At 36.5% G+C, this 22,451-nt stretch overlaps 1 protein-coding gene across 8 annotated transcripts in view; it reads left to right on the forward strand.

Moving 5' to 3' along the window:
• The window catches only part of LOC132379637 (arginyl-tRNA--protein transferase 1), a 153,458-nt gene that overhangs the window by 9,839 nt on the left and 121,168 nt on the right, over positions 1-22,451 (forward strand). For 4 of the 8 annotated variants that reach the window (XM_059947797.1, XM_059947795.1, XM_059947800.1 and 1 more), the window contains exons 4-7: positions 1,317-1,417; positions 5,776-6,018; positions 13,038-13,285; positions 17,907-18,035. In XM_059947797.1, coding sequence (XP_059803780.1) covers positions 1,317-1,417; positions 5,776-6,018; positions 13,038-13,285; positions 17,907-18,035 — 721 coding nt within the window. Of the gene's footprint in view, positions 1-1,316; positions 1,418-5,775; positions 6,019-13,037; positions 13,286-17,906; positions 18,036-19,485; positions 19,615-22,451 lie in introns of all 8 variants that reach the window. The other 4 variants (XM_059947802.1, XM_059947796.1, XM_059947801.1 and 1 more) reach the window with 2 other exon arrangements.

Genomic DNA, 22,451 nt, shown 5'->3' on the forward strand with positions numbered 1-22,451 from the left:
TGGCTGATGTCTTGAGATGTTGCTTTAATATATCCACATAATTTTCTTTCCTCATGATATCATCTATTTTGTGAAGTGCACCAGTTCCTCCTGCAGCAAAGCACCCCTGCCACCCTATGCCTCATGGTTGGGATGGTGTTCTTCGGCTTGCAAGCCTCACCCTTTTTCCACCAAACATAATGATGGTCATTATTGCCAAACAGTTCAATTTTTGTTTCATCAGACCAGAGGACTTTTCTCCAAAAAAGTAAGATCTTTGTCCCCATGTGCACTTGCAAACTGTAGTCTGGCTTTTTTTATGGTGGTTTTGGAGCAGTGGCTTCTTCCTTGCTGAGCATTCTTTCAGGTTATGTTAATATAGGACTTGTTTTACTGTGGATATAAATACTTGTCTACCTGTTCTCTCCAGCATCTTCACAAGGTCCTTTGCTGTTGTTCTGGGATTGATTTGCACTTTTTGCACCAAAGTACATTCATCTCTAGGAGACAGAATGCGTCTCCTTCCCTGAGTGGTATGACGGCTGCGTGGTCCCATGCTGTTTATACTTGGGTTCTGTTGCTTGTACAGATGAACATGGTACCTTCAGGTGTTTGGAAATTGCTCCCAAGGATGAACCAGACCTGTGGAGGTCCACAATTTTTTTTCCCCTGAGGTCTTGGCTGATTTCTTTTGATTTTGTTTGTAAACTTCTGACCCACTGGAATTGTGATATAGTCAATTAAAAGTGAAATAATCTGTCTGTAAACAATTGTTGGAAAAATTACTCGTGTCATGCACAAAGTAGATGTCCTCAACGTCTTGCCAAAACAATAGTTTGCTAATATGAAATCTATGGAGTGATTAAACAATGAGTTTTAATGACTTCAACCTAAGTGTATGTAAACTTCTGATTTCAACAGTATGTGGTTATTTTTCTTAAATATACGGGCAGAACCTTAGTTAAAACTGCTTACTTTATTTAGGCCATCTTTTAATTGTTAAATTAATTCTCTCCCAAATTTGAAGGTCCTTTAATTTCAGGTAGCCATCAGTTCATAAGAATGTAGTTTAATACTTGTAATGGAAATTTGTGCGTTAGTATTTTTGAGGCAAGCATCTCCACTTCCACTGATCTTGTAAGCATTATTAGTTAACATTAACAATATAGTAATTGCTGCACTTTAAATCCAAGTCATTTAGTATTAGATATACACAGTCAAATTACTGTCTAGTAATTCATGCAATAATTTTGAGGTTATATGAAGATATCTTATATAAGAATACTTGAATGTATAGGTTAAAATCTTCTATTTTGAATGTTATTTTATCTTTCTAGATGTCGTATTTTGGATTTCAAACTTTCAAAATCTGCAAAGAAGGTATTAAAGAAAATGACACGATTCCTTTCCAAAGGAGAAGGAGAAAAAGGAAGTGGTAGTGAGTATCCACTACTATATTATTGTCTTGATGATTCAATTACCTGACAGCCATTTACCTTTCATATCCTTTGGGTGGCATTGTTCGTTTCCTACCTTACAATCTATATTATGAAATTACCTTCGATTTCATCTCCTTTTAAAATGACTGTTAGATGACAACTATAGATTCTCTCAAGCTAACTTTGATGAGCTTTGTGAAGAAAGTACCAGAATCATGCGAAGTAAGGTGTCCTTCAAAGGATCTTGACAAAAAAAGTGAAATGCTGACTTAAATGGCAATTATCCTGTTCCATGCTCTTACTGTAAGAGAAATTCTCCATTTTGCTTTCAGATTTGCTCATACGCAAGATATAAGTAAACAGTTTTTTAAAATCATGTGTGCCATCCAAGAAAGATGAGTACAACTCGAGTACTTTGATTAAAATTGGGTCTGTTTTTCATTTTGATTGTGAATGAAGTTTCAGCTTTTCCCTTATTGAATGGTGGATCAAAATCGATGGGCCAAATGGCCTCATTCGGTCCTATGCCTTATGGTCTTTTCTCAGAGAGTATCTCCTGTTTCTTTGTTCACCAATGGAGTTAAATATTCTGTAAAGTGTATTTTTATTTAAAAAGAGTTTGAGCTGTATCTGTTAAAGAGAGAAATTTTAATGTTAATCTTACAACCATTATCATAAGGGCATAGAATTGTACAGCAGGGAAATAAACCATTCGATCCAACTTGTCTATCCATGTTGACCTGTGGGTACCTTTCTATATTAATCTCATCTCCAAGCACTTGGTCCATAACTCCTATGTCTAAGTGATTCAAGTGCTCATCTGTGTAATTCTTAAATCATTTGAGCTTCAAGCATGCTATCAGGCGTTACAATCCAGGCACTCACCATTTTCTGGTTGAAGAATGTCCCTCTCGTGGCAACGATAAATCACTCTCTCTTTAATCTAAATCCACATTCTTATTCTTGAAAAGTATTTTAGAAGAAGTGTAGGTAATGAAAGAATGTCCCCTTGGGAACCAAACCAAAATCTTTGTGCAGAGCAAGGGGATATATGTGTTGCTCTGAATGAAAACCAGAAGACTGGGTGGAGAGCAGGGGTAGGCGTTCATGATGGTCTAGAGTGTGTATCAGGAAAATGGAAATATTAGTGATATTGATGTCCATTAAAGTGGGAGATTACCAGGACCTGATTAAAATCTATCCTAGGGTATTTTGTGAAGCTTAGGAGGAGATGGCTGGACATCTGATGGAGATCTTTGCATCATCTTTAGCTATGTTTGAGATATCAAAAGACCGGAGAGTAGCTAATATTGTTTCATGCTCAAAAAAAGGGGGGTGAGAATAAGTTAGGAAAGTATAGGCTGGTGTGTTAGTAGTAAAGTTCTAAGTACATTTAGTATCAAAATATCTATACTATATAACACTTGAAATTCAACACCTTACAGGCAGCCACAAAAACAAAGAAACCCAATAGAACCCATTAAAAAAAGACCATCAAACAACCAATGTGCAAAAAAAGAAGCAAATAGTGCAAAGAATTAAAAAGTAAATACATAAAACTCAGAACTGAAGTTCACAAAAGTGAGTCCATAGCCACAAAGCCAGTCATAACATCAGCTGATTCAGGAGCCGATTAGTTACGGGCCACAGCCTCAGTTAAGTGCAGAGACGAGTAAGCCTCGCAGAGTTGTACACTGGCCCATCCATCACCTCTGGCTCTGACATCCTGACCTTTTCAACCTGGCCCTGTACTTAAATTAGCAAACTCGCAGGTCTGGGCCTTGCTGCTTCATTTTGGCTTCAAGTACACTGCAGCAACGACCAAACATGCTCCTCGTGTAACCCCCTGGGTCGCCTCAGGCTCGCTCAGCTCATTCCCATCTAGGGGGAGCAGCCTTCAGCCCCGGCAAACTGGGTAATCAGCTGGTGTGGATGCTGTGTGATGTCCCCGCCTCGCCCAAAAACAGACAGTACACCATATGCGATTAAATGAGTACAATTTATAAAGGTTACTATAACTAAGTGATTAATAATGATACAGTATATATGAAGGAAAATAAATAAAGAAAAGGCACCAAACTTATCAAAGTCCAAACCACTTCATGCACAACAGTTGGAGCTCAATTACTGAAGTCTTCTGGCCACCATTCGATCCCCTCCGAACTCCTTGACTTGCAGCTCAGGACCACCCGAAGTGGTCAACCAAGCACATCTGTCTTCATCTCCTCTCCTCGGGGTACCTCCTGGCCTTGGACCCCCTCTTGGGGTCCATTCCTCTTCCAGTTTACAGCTTCACGTCCTCTCTCTCTCAGCCCCTCGCGCCGATCTCTCCAAAATGCCCGCCAACAATAGCTTACAGACTCAGAAGAAAGTACGTTAATCCCAATTGGTTTACACAGGAATACATTTCTCCTTATCGGTAAATTTTAACCCAAACAAGCTTCCAGCACTCTCTCGCAACAAAAAGGCATTCCTCCTTTTAACAGAGAAGCCATTTTGATTAACATACGCAGTAACAGAGATAAAGAAGAACCCCCCCTTTACACATGCACTCAGACCCAGGCCCCACCACCTTGGTTTGGCCAGTACCAACCTTTTCAATCTGGCCTGGTGCTTAAATTGATCAAATATTAGCTCGTTCCTCAGTCCCTTGGCCAGGCCCTTCTGTTTTGATTTGGCCCTAAGTCTGCTTCAGCAGTGGCCAAACATTGGATTGTCCTTTGCTCTAGGCCCCAGGCCCCACCTGGAAAATTTTCCTGCAGTCTACCCTATTTATGCTCATAATTTTATACATCTAAACATGTTGCCTATTAACCTCCTGCGCTCTAGAGAGAGCACACCTAGCTTCTCTAATCCTTCCTCATAACTGAATTGCTCCATTCCAGGCAACATCCTTCCTATGTATTATGGTGACTATAACTGCATGCAGTATTCTATTTGATGTATGACTAAGCTTTTATAAATTTAGAGCACATCTTTTGTGTTCAATGCCAATACTAATGAAGGCCATATGCCTTCCTAGCCATATTATATATCACATTATTCCTCTGTTCCTCAATACTCCTAGACCAGGCATGGGCAAACTATGGCCCGCTTTTTTTGGCACGGGGGACAATTGAATAAGATGGAGCAGGACAAGTAGACCTGCATCTCCTACGTTTTTTGAAATAAAGACAGAGTGATGATGATAATATCTTGAAGGATAACAGAATTTTCAGTGCTTTAAAATGATAACTGTTACTATTAAAAAAAAGCTGTATTTTATTCATTTAATTTTCAGTGTTTTAAAAGTCATTTCAATAAATAGCTAAATACCATGGGACTTCAAAGACAGATATTTTGTTGTAATGCATTTGTTCGTTTTCAATTGAAATTAAAGCACATGTTTTCTACATGTCCCATGATATTTTATTTTCTCTTATGAGGTATATTACCAAAACACTCCGTCCATCTGCTCCTGGTCCGGCCCCCCTGTCAAATTTTAGAACCCTTTGTGGCCCACAAGTCAAAAAGTTTGCCCACCCCTGTCCTAGACCCTACCATTTACTATTTAAAGTAAGTTTTTTTTAATCAAAGTACATGTATGTACTGAGTTCCATTTTCTTGCAGGCATACTCAGTAAATTCAGGAACTATAATAGAATCAATGAAAGATTGCACCCAACAGGGCAGACAAATAACCAATGTTCAAAAGACAACAATCTGTTCAAATACAAAAGAATAAAAATAAGCTATTAATATCAAAAACATGAGATGATGAGTCCTTGAAATTGAGTCCACAGGTTTTGGGAGCAGTTCAGTCATGGGCAAGTGAAGTTGAATAAAGTTATTATCACTGATAGGAGAGCCTGATGATTTAAGGGTGGTATCTATTCCTGAACCTAGTGGTGAAAACTCTGAGGCTTCTGTATCACCTTTCTCATGCAGCAGTGGGAAGAGAGCATGAGCTGAGTGGTGGGAGTCCCTGATAGATGCTACTCTGTGTATTGTGCTCAGTGGACATGCGGTCTTTACCCGTGATGGACTGGGCCATATCCGTTACTTTTTGTAGGATTTTTTATTCGAGGGTATTGGACTTTCCATACCAGGCTCTGGTGCAACCAGTCAAAGTACTCTTCCACCATATATCTATAGAAGTTTGTAGGAGTATTAGATGTCAAGCCACATCTTCTCAAATTTCTAAGCAAGTAGAGGTTCTGCCGTGCTTTCTTCACTTGTGTGCTGGACCCAGGACTGGTCCTTTAAAATCATAACAAGAGTTTAAAGTTGCTCACCCTCTCTGCCTTTGATCCCCCAAAAAGATTTTTGTTCTTTTTCAACTATCCTTTGTTAATTAAATTTTGTTCTATGTTACGAAGCTGAACCCATGGATTCCTGCAATGATGATATTGGAATTGGCCATCCAACATGTACCTCAGAAGTTAATATAGATCTGGAGAAACCTTTGGAGATTGTGAGCCTTGAAGAAGTACCAAAGTCAACTCAAGTGCTTCAGAATTCTCCAACAGTCAGTGCTGATGATGAGAAGAACCCAGGCCAGAAACGTTCATCTTCGGTGGCAAATGATTTTTCTGAATCATTTAAAAGTGTTCCTAAGCCAGGTGGGTTTAAATAACTTATCTGACGTGGAAACTTCTATGTAACATTCTTGGGAGAATGTACTATATATTGATATTTGAGGGCTATTGATTGTTATGAAACCTTAACCGAAAATACTCTGTATGATTCACTAATTGGAATGTAGATGCAGCTTTATTTCCCCTTCCCACCTCTTGCCCAAAGAGAGTTGGAATCCTTTTAGATATTGAAATTTTTCGTGGTTGTATCTGAAAGTACCTATGTGCATTTTTTTTGTTGTTACTGAATTCCCGCCAGCCCTAACATTGTTATAAGAAGGAACATTGTTTAAGCAGGTCAGTAAGTCCATTGGGAGCTCGGTTCACTTCATATTTGTGTAGCTAAGCGCAAATGGGAATTGTCTCTAGTTGGACAGCATACTGGATTCACACTGTTTTGAAAGCAGGTGAGATTTATTTATTTCGAGATACATCCTGCCCCTTTGAGCTCCATCATCCCAGCAACCCCCGATTCAACTCTAGCCTAATCATGTGAAAATATACAATGACCCATTATACTACCGACTGATTCGCCTTTGGATTGTAGGAGGAAATTGGAGCATCTGGAGAAGCCCCATGCATTCCATGGGGAGTACATACAGAGTCCGTACAAGTGATGTCGAATTGAGCTCCAAACTCTGATGCCCTGAACTGTAATGGCATCACAATAACCACTACGCTACTGTGGCGCCTTGATTCTGCTTCTCAGGCATTCAGAAGTTTGATCAGGGTCACGATGTTTGTAAATCTTTCTTATCTCAGCATTTTGTAAAGGTTAGAAGAAGCTTTCAAAGAATTGTTCTTTTCATAATTTTATAAATTTATTTATACATTAAGATTGCAATTTGAGACTAAGTAGCAAAAGAGATCACCTGTCTTTCTTACATCAGCTAATTTCTATCACTTATTTGAATTGGGCCTTTTATGCATGGGGGCAGGCTTCCCAGATTGAGCACTCGGAAGCTCATGAAAGACTGCTCTGTCTTGTAGAATTCAAATAGAACGCTTGGGCAACTATCTTGAGGTGGTAAGACAGGATCTATTGCTGTTAGTCTAGGTTCATGGTAGAAATTGGTTCTTCTACAGGTAATGTTGACAAAGGGTGAATGTTCTTTTCTAATTAAGATTCCTGTTTTAATCAGTTTTTAAAGAAACCTAATGTATACCTTTTAAGAGTAATTATAAAATGTTTCTTTACGTATGTGTGTTCATAACGAAACATGTACCCTTGACTGAAATATTGAAAAAGCATAAAATTCCACTTTAACAGCTCGTGCAGCAAGGGTGAGCAGTGTTTTTTTTATTTCCCCCGCGTACACAGTATAGGAGCTCTCTTGCCTTGATCTTTATGTAACTTAAAAGATCCAAGACTTTTAATGAACTGGTATCACCAGAGGGTGGCAGTGCAGTATAATAATTTTGTCTGAGAAAAATGTTTTAAATGTAAAGTCAAATATAGGTGAATTTCTTGCTGTACGTACTTCCATAAGCGGAACACTTGTCCCTTATCAGGACAAGGTGCATAAAAATAGTATTTGGTGATGGTGGTTTCATGTATTTGTAACGTGACCTAGTTGCTCTAAACTTGCTAGTATTGTATTTCATTTGACAGAATGCTGACAAGATGATATCAATGCTAATTTTAAGTTGTATCACTTTGCAAATTGTAACTCTATCTCATCTAATAGAATGCCTACAACTTTTATCTTTATATTGAATTATATAGCAACACTGATATACTTTATTGTCACCAAACAATTGATACTAGAGTGATATTTGATTCTGTGCTTCTTGCTCCCTGAAGTACAAATCAAAGTAAATATAATAAAAATTTAAATTATAAATCATAATTAGAAAATAAAAAAGGGACAGTAAGGTAGTGCAAGTCAGGTCCAGAAATTTGGAAGGTACGGCCCAGATCCGTATTATGTGTCTTGGTTGTAAATTCTAGCCATGGTCTGGTTGATGGGCTTTGACAGTCACTCAACATCTTTTTTGTTATTATATTTGAGAAGTAGAATCTCATTAGACCCCAATCACTTCTCCTGGTGACGTATGATGAGCAAATTCCCTTTCATGTTGCATCCAGTCTGCCCTCTCAGTAATAATTGGATCCAACTACACCAACTCCCTGCCTAGAACTTAATTTGAATTCGGAGAAGTTAGAAACTGAGTACGCTTTAGGCTACGAAGAGAGCAAACAATGCTTGTGACAGAGAGAGGCAAGAGAAAATTAAATGACCCAAAAGGTGGTGTTTGTAGTTAACAAAATTTCAACACCTACTCTCAACTAGCACTATCTTTTGTTATATTTCATCGCTGTTCATTTCTATCCCATCAGAAAATACAGTGGATTTCAATTAACTAGGTTACATCAGGACCAGTACATTTTGGCTCAATTAAGCAGTAATAGTTAAAAGGCATACAAAAAAGATAAATTACTGTTTAACTGAGTAACAATTTATGTATTTGAATGAAATATAGAGCCAATTAAAACACTACCAATGCTACTATAGTATTATGAAACTGTTTTAGTTCCTAATACAAAAGAGGAATTCACCCGTGTAACATTTTTTTGACTGTCAATGAACAAAATCTGCGTAATCACCTAGTGCAGATAACAGACTGCCTTCATACAATGCTGCTGACAATCGCATCCCCCCAAATTTTAATTTTAATTGTAACATTCAAGATTATTGTTGATATCTTCAAATTCTCTGTAGTTTCTAACTTGTTGAAGTAGTGAAATTGTGTTTCATTTTCACTCCTGGCTGTTCCAGGCACCTTCAAGCCTGAATGTGCGAAACGCAGCAAGCAGAACAGTTCTGAATTGTATTGCTGCTCATTTCTCAGCAATTATCAGCGACAAAAATCACTGCTTTTTTAAACACAATCACATGCAACTGACACTATTTCAAAATTACTCACTCCAAACAAGGTGTACTACTAATGGCTATGCAAGTGAATGTGACTGTCCCAGTTAAGAGGCATAATGTACCAAATAAATGAAGGGTATCCCAGTTATTTTCTCTATTTTTCTTCTTTTGAGTTCTCTGAAATAAGTGGCTGTCCTACTTAACCGATGGTCCAATTAACTGCAATGCATTGTAATCTGTCTGTTCTCTTCACCCCTCTCTTCTCTACAATTGAAGATGTGTTTAATTCCCAGTTAAGAAAAAGTCTTTGACTTGAAGCATTAGCTCGTTTTCCCTCTCTACTAATATGTGTATCCAGCATTTGACTTGAAAATTTTTGTCGTATTTTTTTTATATACAAGAACAATCTGTGCCTTGTAAAGAAGGGCTTTACAGATCTTTAAGGTCAGTTTTAGTTTAATAGTCTTTGAGCTGAAAATAAGTTTAGCTTGCCTCAAGAAATTAAACTTCTCTGATTAAAATTATTTGAACACAAACTGCTTTGTATTCTGAGAAAAATTCTATTTTAAACGGGTCATTTGCAACTGTTAGTTTTACAGTACAGATGTTATGTGTGACAGACTAGTGGTTAATTTGGTGGGGTAGTACTTGGACTGTTGATTTGGGGCTCTAATTTAAACCTGATTCTAGCAGTTGGGAAATTTAAGTTCAAGTAATTAAATTAACATGAAACACAAAGCTAGTGCCAGTAATGGTGGAAAAAATAAATGTGTTGCTATAAAAATCCATCTTGCGCACTATGGTGGCATTCATGCCCTAAAACCAAATAAATACATGTATGTGTTTCAACTTCTGATCACTTTCATATGCATCCTTAATTTTTCAAATTTTTAAATAGAATTGTATGCCGGGTGAATTCTGAGAATGAGGCAAATGTTAAAATGAGTTGGGAGATAAAGATAAAACTTGTTTATCAGGTCAAAGTACAGGAGAGTTAAGGATAATTAACATAATTTCTACATTTATAAAGGAACGTGAAGCAAGCCTAGATAGAAATAAGTAGTCTGATCAATAGAGCCTTGGTGAATAAATGCTGTTGATGTCCTGTATTAAACAGTAGTTAAGCCAGCATCTGGTTTATTATCACTGATGTATGTCATGGAATTTGTTGTCTTTTGCATCAACCGTACAATACAATACAGAAAAATACTACTTTGAGTTACAGAAAAAGATATAAAATAATTAAATACGCAATGGGGCGAAAAAAGAGGCAGTTTTCATGGACTATCAAGATTGTAATAATATGTTGTGCCCTCTGAGATCCTCCTGAGATATTGATGCCAGGAACTTGAAGCTGCTCACCCTTTCTGCTGCTGATCCCCCCCCTGATGAGGATTAGTCTGTGTCCTCTGAACTTCCCCTCCCTGAAGTCTGCGCTCAATTCCATGGTCTTACTAATGTTGAATGCAAATCTGTTGTGTCACGGTATCATTCAATCAGATGATCTATCTCAATCCTGGACGCATCCTTGTCACCTTCTGAGATTCTGCCAACAGCAGTTGTGTAATCATTATATTTAACATGGCAGTTGAGCTTTGCTTAGCTACACTGTCATTAGTGTTGACAAGGTAGTGCAATGGGCTAAGCACATATCCTTGAGGTGTACCTGTCTTGATTGTCAGCAAGGAGGAGATGTTGTCACTGATCTGTACTGACTGTGGTCTTCCAATGAAGAAGTCAAGCATCTAGTTGCAGAGGGAGGCACTGCGGTCCAGGCTTAGAAGCTTGGTGATTAATACTGAGGGTACGATAATGTTGAATGCTAAACTGTAATTGATAGACAATAACCTGAAGTATGTTTTGTTGTTGTGCAGGTGCTCCAATGAAAAGTGAAAAGCCAATGAGATGCAATTTCTAAAGGACTGTTGTGGCGGAAGGCAAATTGCAGTGGGTTCAGGTCCTTGCTCACACCTGAGTTAATTCTAGTGCTCATAGCACTTCACAGTAGATGTGAGAGCTAGTAGGTGATAGTTTGGTACTGGTATGATTTGATGCCCTTTTAAAGCAGGTGGGAACCTTTGACTGGAGCAGTGAGAAGTGGTGGAATTTCTTGAACACTCCAGCCAGTTGGTTGGCACAGGTTTTCAGTGTTCTACCAGATGCACCAGCAGGACCTGACCCCTTGCAAGCTTCACCTTCTTGAGCGGTACTCGTACATTGGCCTTCAAGGCATATATCACAGTGTTTCCAAATGCTGCAGGGATGGTGATGTATAAAGCGTGGCAGGGTTCGGATGGAGTGGAGACTGAGGACAGTCAATTGAAAGGGATTGAGGACTAGAGATCACAGGTCTGAAACTAAGGGGAAGAAACTTAACACTCATTAGAAAAATCTTTTTTTATGAAATTGTGTACTTGGAACCTGGAATGCACTACCTGCATATGTTACGGAAGACAGATGGTGAAGAAAAATTTGCAAGATTACTGTGGAGGAACCAGTGAGCTATTCTGAGAGAACTGGCATGTGTGCAATTTGTTGAATGAATTCCTGTTCTGTAACTATGCTGATTCCATAATATTAACAGTAGGAAAGATGATAAAATTCTTAATCAAACTTCTCCCAGAAAAAATATGGAATAAAAAATAATAGCTTGGATTCCTAAAGTGAAGGCTACACTTAATCAATTTTGTTTTAAATTCCAAAGACAAAACAAGCAAGCAAATGTGATGAAGTGCAGTTAAACATCTTTTTGATTTATTTCATGCATTGTCAAATTGTGGCTAAGTCTTGAAAGTAGATTTTGGGGACTAGTAACAGTTGGTTATAAAATATTCTTTTGTATATTACAGAATTGCTTGGATTGATATATGATATTCCACAAATGTTGCTAATAGAATTGATATTGATTAATGTTGATGTAATCAATTTGAATTCTGGAGTTCAATTAGAATCAAGATTGAGCAGTAGCACCAAATAAGGGAATGATTTATTTCCTCCTGTTAATGATTTATGGTGTTCTGGTGAGGACAACTGTAAGACAATAGAGGAATACAGAGAAAACTTTGAATGGGAATTGGTAAATAAAGCAGCATGAACAAGTATAAGACAATACTTAGTGGTAGAAAGGAAGAATAAGAGTCCACAGAGTCTCTGGAAAGATAGTACTTTCACATTTACTATTAGCACTAACATAGGTTAACAAGATTTTTAGCAGGGGAAGAGTTGTAGGGAAGTTATGTTTACATTTGTACGGAATTTTTGGTTAGTCTTAATTTGGAGTACTAAGACTGGTTTTGTTCAACATGTAATAGAGATGGTTTAAAAAGATTTTGAGAATGATGGCTTGAATTGAAAAGCTTCTTTGAATCATGGAAGAATCCATGAATCAGTCAGGCATTCATACGGCATGGAAACAGTCCATCAGCCACCCATTTCCCGTGGAGACTCGTCAGTGCTAATCCCATTTTAGAGCCCTATAGTGTCCTGTGCCTGATTGAGGACCAAGTTTATGAAATGGATTGGTACAATCTTACTGACAGTTGGGTTGCAGCTTCTGGTGCCAGTGAAACCTATTCAAAGACAAAGTACTTGTTATGGAAGATTTTAATTTTCACAGAAAGCCAGGCAATGCAGAATGGCACCAGCAGTAAAAACTACACAAGATCAGTTGATTAACAAGTTAGAATGAGTTGACTGGTTATTATAGTGAACATAGCATCAAATTTGGTGCAACAACTGAGGGAATGGCAAGTTTGAGTTTCAAAGGATGGCATATGAACTGGCTACCCTACATATACTCGTAATTGGCAGATTCAATAATATTAGTTTGGAGCAGTTCCACAGTTCTTGATGCTGTTTTTTAAAGTGTCACACAGGCAGTAAAAGTGAAATATGATGGAGACTGTTCAGATGAATGTTTCAGTGCAGCTAAGACATTGCTCTTAATGTTGTCTGACATAGAATGAATGTTCTGAAATAGTTGGCAGTTAAGATGGACTTAAATTGATTATTTGGTATGTTTTTTTATTTAAGTTTACAATGGTAAATTTGTTCTAAGTAATTTTATGATATCAAGATCTGTCTAATTTTGGTATTTAAACCAACCTTTTCTTTTTTTTAAAAAAAAAGGCACAGGAGCTGATCCAACTAAACCGCCATGCCGCAAAGCAAAAGATATTCGGAGAGAGAGAAAATTTAAAAAGCTGCTTCAGAAACAGCAATGTATGGAAATGGCTGATGTCTCCCAACACCAAGAAGCTTCTTGTGAAAACTCTAATCTCCTCTTACAACACCATGTCCCAAAAGCAAATCAACCAAAGTCATTGGAAGAATTTATTTCTGAATCTTTATCTCCAGATGCAGTCCATAAGTTAGAGGTACCTTTTTAATTTCAATGCAATTACTCATGCCGGGCCTTTGTTCCATTAATATTCTTGTATTAATTTCAAGAATGTAGTTTTCAAATATCAAAACAAAGATAGCTAAATATTTGAATAGATTTTGATCATATTTCATCGCGTTTCTAATCAGTGTTAATACAGAATGGAAAGATATGCTAATACATTGCTCTATGATATTTTTGACTTTTTACCTTTGTATCCAAAATATTTATATTAACACTTAAGATTTGTCACTGTTGATTAAATAAATTTACGATTTGCCTCTCATGGTGTTATTTCAAAGTACTTTGGGAAAGAATATCCAGAATTATAATATAATCCCATTTTTAAATTACAAGTGCCTATTTTTGATAAAAGTCATCACAAACTGGAGAAAGTACAAACTTACAATCAATGCTTGATAATGGCACAAAAATCTTGAAGATTGTTAGCACTTAAAGGCATAAAACAAAATTAGTCTATCTGAGACTTGCAAAAATCTCTTAACATTTAAAATTGATTTTCACTGCAGATAAAACTCATTCATTTGAAGAATTTAGAGATGAGATGGCTGCAGTTTTACTTCCCCAACCGCAATATGTTCAAGCAGATGGCATGTTGCTTTCAGTGTTTGCCCAAGCCCACATTTATTGGTAATCATCTGTATTGCCTAAAGATGTCTCCAAATGAGACATAGTTTTGGAACACTCAGCCTTTTGCCATAAAAACCCGTATTTTTATTTCCATGTTCTGGCCACTGGGTGTCACCACATCCTTCATTGTTGATCTTGGCATTAATGCAAGGATATTTCTACCTTTCTAAACTCCTCAGTCTATGTGTATTTCTGACTGACGACATAATTTTCTTTGGTTAGAATATAATATTGTCATTGCCAATGTCTGAAACATCAACACCATATAATGATCAAATCTTGTGAAGTCTTTCATATCCCAACTGGATATTTGGGACCACAAACAAGAGAAAGTGCAGATGCCAGAAATCCTGAGCGCACACAGAATGCCAGTGGAACTCAGCAGGCCAGGCAGAGAAGAATTAGCAGTTGACTTTTCGGGCCGAGACCTTTCATCAGGATATTGGCAGAAAATTGTTGTATATCCTATTTCTAATTTATTGATCAATGTTACAAAAAAAACAATCTTTCTAAATAATAAGTAAACATACTCGTGTGCTTTATAATTCCTTTTCAGTTGCTTTTGAAAACAATTTCTCAAACTTTCTGAACATTATTTCAAGTTTTTTTTTCCTTCAATGAGTTGTGCTCCAGAATGTTCGAAGTATTTTACATTTGATAGAAGTCCATGTATAAATAGCTTGCTTTCATTAAGCAAATCAGTAGTGACCAAAGCTAAGATGACAGGACATAAATGTAGCAGCCCTCTGATTTTGTTTAGATAACAAGCCTTTATGATAAATTAGTTTACCAGCAGAGGAAATAGAAAATGTCTCTTTGATATTCCTAGGTGCATCAGTAAATATATTTCAAACACAAATTGAGAAATTCTGATACACGTGTATGACATTAATATTCAGTGCTTTAATTTTTATGATTAAGTTTAAAACATTTGTTTTTCCATTGAACCTGGCAAGCAAAGGATATTAATAAAAAGTTGACAAGAATATTAAGGAAGAACAAATGGCTTGTGCTTTTATCACATTTTATTTGTTTCATGCTCTTACTAAAAATACATTTTTGACTTGCTGCTTAAATGTGGTCAGCAATACATTAGCAAGTTCATATACAATATGCTTCCAAAGTTCATTTTAACATGCATAGTTCTCAATGTAACTGGATTAAGCACATCTCTTCAGATTTTTTTGGGTGATTAAGGAGTTGATTTTGTTTGATTATTAGATAATCTAATTTGTTTCAATGTGTGGAAATTGACAAATACTGATGGTTCCCTCTCAGTGATTAAAAATGTGCAGTTTTATGGCTCTACCTGTTTTTTTTTCAACCAGTACTAGCTTCATTTATGTCTTGTAGTGAAGAGGATGAGAAGGGAAAACATGATTCCTATCAATTATAAACTGCTGGTGGTGAAAAATGACTTGATTGTTTTGTTCTTCATAAGGAATGATTTTGTTCTTTATAAGGAATGTTTTTTTTTGTTTTAACCATTCCTGAATAGTTTAACAGAAACTACAAATTAATTACAAACAGATTTATGTAATTCGGCCCCTCGAGCCTGCTGCCCTGTCATTTAGTAAGGTCAGAGCTGAGGTAATCTTTCAGTTTTTTAACAAGAATCTATCTACCCCTGCCTTAAAGAAACAAATATTTTAAGTATGTATTTCTGTTGTTCTTTGAGACAGTAAGTTTTAAAGACTTGTGACACTGAACCAAAACAGTTGGCCTTAGTAAATGACAGACCCTTTAATCTTAAATAGTAATCCCTGGTTCTTTGTCAAGGATCCTCAAAAACTTGCAACAGACAGTTATATAAGAACTGCTAGGTAAATGAGCCAACACTGCATAACGTGATGATGTGAATAAAAAGTACACTAGCAGACCATATTGTATCATACTAAGCACTGGACATGATGCACGATGGATCTAATCAATTCTGCAATCTCCTGCAAATTATCTTAAGGCAATGTGATTTCTTCAGTCAGTCAAAAAACAGCCTGGGGCAATTATACCCAGACATCTCCATCACTATTCTTGTGTAAGTTCTGCCATGCCACAAAGACAGAATTGCTAGAGAAGACTAAATCATCGGTACACAGTCATCAGAAAGTGATTCAGCAATCCATAACATATGATTGCATTGAGTCTGGAATCAATGGCATTAAAGAAACTACCTGATGTTACCATCTGTGACCTTACTCAGTTGATGAGTCAGTACTCTTTCACATTAAAGACTTCTCAAAAGCAGTACAAGAGGTTGGAATTGCAACCAAGGTACTCGAGTTGGGGTCTAAAGTCTATCAACAGTCCTTGCCTAGCATTCACTTTACTGAACAGATTGATGTCCAGGACACAGTTGACAGATTCAAGTTCAAGTTTATTGTCAAATAACTACATAAATACAACCAAACAAAACTACGTTCTTCCAGACTACAATGCACCCACAAAACATGTATCACATGCAGCACATAAAACAAAATACTACTTTAAATTAATAAAATATCCTCCAGTGCATGCGTTGCACATCAAGGTAAACTTTAAACAATGCACTAAACTCCCGAGTGTCAAGACACTGGGGTATTCGTCAGTTTCTTTGAAATTGTAGTGGGTGGCAAGAAGATCAACAGAAGGAAAATAATACTTCATAATCTGAGCTGCACTGACCCACCCACTCAAGTCTTAGCACTTGCTCTTCAATGACCTCGGTCGTTAGGAATTATTTTCAATATATGGCCAAGTGTGTTTTTTTTAAAACCTACCCCAACTTTCTTAAAAATGAAATTAAATGTTGATTCTGTAAGCCAAGCTTGGAGCCCATCCATTAATAAAGTAGTAAGCTCTATACCTTTGATAGAGAGGAATATTACTATATCATGACCAGCCTTTTTGAGGACACTAAGTGGTCAGAAGAGGTACAATATTTTAAATTTTTAATTCACTCTTTCCTCCAAATTTAATTCTTCTCAAATAGTGGTTTACTTTTAATGATCAATCTTCGTCACCTTCCGATTTTTTTTTAAAGCTACAATAAAATGTAAAATAACAAATTCCAAAACTAGTGGAATGCGGACATACTGTACGTCTGCATCTGCTCGCAGTTCATTTATATCTTGAAATGTTGCAAAATTTGGAGATAAAACTAATCATTGAGTTGGAAATATTAATATTCTTCCTGACTATTACTTTATTCCTTTTTATTAACTCCACCTATAAGTTTTATATTACTAGGGATATGTTTGGCATTTAAAAATAATTTGAGTTATGAGTAATATATGGTTAAAGTAGGATGTGTATGATCATGGTAGGACAATAACTATGATATATCTTGCAGAAATTGGATCAATAAATTGAGTTAATATTGAACTATTTTATTTAGACCTGCTAATTTTAAAAAAAGTGACAAAAAAGTAAACATAAAATGCAAATTTTGTCCATATTTACCAGTAAGAGTTTTATGTTGACCTATTTTTGTTAAGAAGTTTAAGGGCTTGGTAAAGCATTAATTACTGTAAGTTATCTAAGCTGGAAGAATCAATTTTCATATTTTTCCAACTTTTGTGATTGTGGCTTTAACTGATCCGTAAAACATGTGAACCCTGAGTCAGCAAATTAGAATGTATAATTACTGTTGAACTTAAAACTTTGCCTCAAAATGTAACCACGTTAGTCCGTTATGCTGACTCAAAGCATTGGGATAATGGCATTTTGCAGAAGTGATTTATTCAAGGTCACAGCATAGAGATTTTGTTTTACAGTAGTCTAAAAACCTAATATTACTTAACATTAATTGCATTGATTACTGTAGCTGCATTGTTTGGATGATGCTGTTGCATTTTGTAATTTTTCTGAAAATTCCTTGCAATTTTTCTGTTTGCATTAAATCCTATAAAATTGCATTGATAAGTAACTAATATAGCTGTTTATTATTCTTGCTTTTATTGTTTTTATTTTCTTCTTGCCTCCTGAAGGTAAGACTAGTGAGGTCATCTCCACCAAACTCCCAGTTCACAGCAACTTTCCAAGAGTCATACCAGGTCTATAAACGGTACCAGATGGCCATCCACAAGGACCCCCCTGATAAACCAACTGAACACCAGGTTAGAAATGAGGAGTACTTAATTCTCAAATCACAGAGGTAAAGCAGCCCAGCTAATGAAAGGATTGCCAATGAGGTTCATCTGAATATTTTTTCCCTTTCTAATTTTAGTGGATATGTATTAATGGTTAAGGAATAATAAGTAAAACATTAAGTAGTGAGAATAAATGTGTATAATATAGCTTCCTTATAAGGGTAAGTACATAAATCATAATCCTCAAATTATAGCTTATTTGAATAATTCTAATACTATCACTCTGCATATGTGTAAAATTTAATTAAATGTTAGATTGAATTATGAAATTAAAGGAAACATTTTGGAATTTCTGAAATGAGCAAATTAAATTTGGAAAATCACTTTTTAACAAAATAAAATGGCTTTGTAATTTTATCAAACCAATTTTAAGAATAGAGATGCCATTCTGTTCTTTATAATTGGATGATCATTTATAGTACAGATTTAGCAGTCCATTTCTATCCATCTTGCTGTTAAAAATGACAGCCTAAAACTCTTGTGCTGGGCAGAACCTATGCACATGCAGGGGCAGATGTTTTCTTATTCAATATCTCCTTGTTATGGGAGTCCAGAGCACAAAATTTGTATATCAAAAACATTTATCTTGATATCTGGAAAGATGTGAGTTCCTTTTAAATTAAGTTAATGTATATCCTTCATTTTTGGGCACCCCTATTTTAGAAAGGGCATTAAAGCCATGTGAATTGTACTGTCTCCTGGGCTGATGCCAAGAAGAGGAAACTATTTCCTGTGCCAAAGGAAAAACTAACAAGTGATGTTTGGAATTCCTATTTTCAAATTGAATTCTAATAGGTTGAAAAGGGGGAACATTTTTTTGTGGAGCTGGTGTTAAAAGAAGACCAGTTAAAATTCTTAAAAGGAATTCTTGTGGACTCCTTTCAGATTTCAATAAGAAACCTCTCCACTAATGCTAAATTTGCACAATAAAATGTATACTGATGTTTTTGAATCAATTAGAGTAGACTTTGCAATTATCTCTTCAGGTTAGGTTACTGTGCAAGCAGTTACGTGCACAGGACAGAGACTATGGCATCTAAGAGAACAGTTAGGTGATGATAATGATCCACCTAGCAATTTGACCTGGAGCCAGTTTGTTCATGTAAACATAAGTGTTCATTAGCAGCGTGGACTGAATCAGAGTTAGAACTTACAAATCAAGTTGATGTGTTGTTTATTGCCAGCAGATGGCATATAAAAGAGAAAAGAATTCTAATTTATTAGTTACAAATTTTTATGAGTAGTTTGACACATGAATATATTTAAATAGGCTTTTGAACTGGATGTGGAGGAGACCCTGCACTACTCTTGCCTTCAGTGGTAAAACCTAATGGTAAACTTTTGTTTACTTTGTGTCTTATTATAAACATGTTATCAATTTTTATTTTGAAAATTTACATCATCTCATGATCTGAAGGTGAAACTAGTGCCAGTTTCCTTCGATGATCCAGCTTTCACTGAATCCTTTAACCAGTCAGCAACTCTGTATTCCAAATATCAGATGGCTGTGCACCATGATTCACCTGATGAATGTAGTGTGTCAGAGGTAAAAATCTTTATATTTGTTAATTTACTGGTTCTTATAAAAATGCAGTTATTTCATTGGTACTTCACAAAAAAATAATTTGTTTTGTTAAAAAAGTTCTCTCAGTTGGATTGGATTTCTAGATGCCGCATTAACCATGTATTTTTTTAAAATCTTGCTGATTATGAAAATGTTAATTACAAACAGGTTTGGTGACTAGGGCATGGAGAGCTCTATATTCCCACAAAAGAAAGAAAATAATATATGGCATGTATATGTCTAGTTTGACATACATATGTCTAGTTTGGTCATATCCCTTTCTTGTAGTCTTTCATTTTAGTTCTCTAAATACACTTGCACTCCATGTAAACTGTAAGGTATGACTCACAAATGATGCACTGAAAGTTATGTTATTATAAAACATTGATTTTTTTCTTACATTGTATGATTTGCCATTTAAAGAATTTTTTGCAATTGGAGCATATAATTTTATATTTATGCTGAGTCTCTTATTAATATTAACATTTGTTAAATAGCTGATACAGTTATTCCTGATTTGGTGCGTACCTGCACATGCTTCTCAATGGTGTTGAAAGCTTGTACTGTGAATTGCCCCTTTATTCATTTCTGTTTTCATGCTCAGGAAATAAATGAAAAAAAAAGCATGTTACAATATTTACTCATAGTCTGTACAGATCTCTGAATAGTTCTTGTTATAAGAGTAAATCTTAAATACTGTCACAAGGTTGCTTTCATGAGGTGACAAAATAAGTATGTTATCCATATTGAGAAAAGTGGGAAACTGGAAAAAGGATGAATTTCTCTTTTCTTCATAATACATTTTAAGCTCTCAGGGTAGATGTTAGAAACACAAGGTGTTAGGGTTTCTACAGTTATATTAATAGCAAAAGGATAGTGAGGGATAAAATTGGTCCCTTAGAGAATCAGAGTGGACAGCTATGTGTGGAGCCAAAAGAGATGGGGGAGATTTTGAACAATTTCTTTGGTATTCACTAAGGAAAAAGATACTGAATTGTGTAAGGTAAGGGAAATAAGTAGGGAAGTTATGAAAATTATGATGATTAAAGAGGAGGAAGTACTGGTGCTTTTAAGGAATATAAAAGTGGATAAATCTCCGGGTCCTGACAGGATATTCCCTAGAACTTTGAGGGAGGTTAGTGCAGAAATAGCAGGGGCTCTGACAGAAATATTTCAAATGTCATTAGAAACAGGGATGGTGCCGGGGGATTGGCGTATTGCTCGTGGTTCCAATGTTTAAAAAGGGTTCTGAGACTAAACCTAGCAATTATAGGCCTGTCAGTTTGACGTCAGTGGTGGGTAAATTAATGGGAAGTGTTCTTAGAGATGGTATGTATAATTATCTGGATAGACAGGGTCTGATTAGGAACAGTCAACATGGATTTGTGCGTGGAAGGTCATGTTTGAGAAATCTTATTGAATTTTTTGAAGAGGTTACTAGGAAAGTTGACGAGGGTAAAGCAGTGGATGTTGTCTATATGGACGTCAGTAAGGCCTTTGACAAGGTTCTGCACGGAAGGTTAGTTAGGAAGGTTCAATTGTTAGGTATTAATATTGAAGTAGTAAAATGGATTCAACAGTGGCTGGATGGGAGATGTCAGAGAGTAGTGGTGGATAACTGTTTGTCAGGTTGGAGGCCAGTGACTAGTGGTGTGCCTCAGGGATCTGTACTGGGTCCAGTGTTGTTTGTCATATACATTAATGATCTGGATGATGGGGTGGTAAATTGGATTAGTAAGTATGCAGATGATACTAAGGTAGGTGGCGTTGTGGATAATGAAGTAGGTTTTCAAAGTTTGCAGAGAGATTTAGGCCAGTTAAAAGAGTGGGCTGAGCGATGCCACATGGAGTTTAACACTGATAAATGTGAGGTGATACATTTTGTTAGGATAATCCAAATAGGACATACATGGTAAATGGTAGGGCATTGAAGAATGCAGTAGAACAAAGTGATTTAGAAATAATGGTGCATAGTTCCCTGAAGGTGAAATCTCATGTGGATAGGGTGGTGAAGAAAGCTTTTGGTATGTTGGCCTTTATAAATCAGAGCATTGAGTGTAGGAGTTGGAATGTAATGTTAAAATTGTACAAGGCATTGGTGAGGCCGAATTTGGAGTATTGTGTACAGTTCTGGTCACCGAATTATAGGAAAGATGTCAACAAAATAGAGAGAGTACAGAGAAGATTTACTGGAATGTTACCTGGGTTTCAGCACCTAAGTTACAGGGAAAGATTGAACAAATTAGGTCTTTATTCTTTGGAGCAAAGAAGGTTGAGGGGGAACTTGATGGAGGTATTTAAAATTATGAGGGGGATAGATGGAGTTGACGTGGATAGGCTTTTTCCATTGAAAGTAGGGGAGATTCAAACAAGAGGACATGAGTTGAGACTTAGGAGGCAAAAGTTTAAGGATAACGTGAGGGGGAATTTCTTTACTCAGAGAGTGGTAGCTGTGTGGAATCAGCTTCCAGTAGAAGTGGTAGAGGCAGGTTCAGTATTGTCATTTAAAGCAAAATTGGATAGGTATATGGACAGGAAAGGAATGGAGGGTTATGGGCTGAGTGCGGGTCAGTGGGATTAGGTGAGAGTAAGCATTCGGCACGGACTAGAAGGTCCGAGATGGCCTATTTCCGTGCTGTAATTGTTATATGGTTATATTCTGCAGATGATGCAAATCTTGAGCAATACACTTAAAATGCAGGAGGAACTCAGAGTGAGGCAGCATCTAAGGAGAGGAATAAACAGTCGATGTTTTAGGCCAAGGCCCTCTATCATGACAGGATATAACAAGATATTTTTGCAATAAAAGAATCATGAAT

Source organism: Hypanus sabinus, chromosome 22, assembly GCF_030144855.1.
Source record: "Hypanus sabinus isolate sHypSab1 chromosome 22, sHypSab1.hap1, whole genome shotgun sequence".
Lineage (NCBI taxonomy): Eukaryota > Metazoa > Chordata > Chondrichthyes > Myliobatiformes > Dasyatidae > Hypanus > Hypanus sabinus.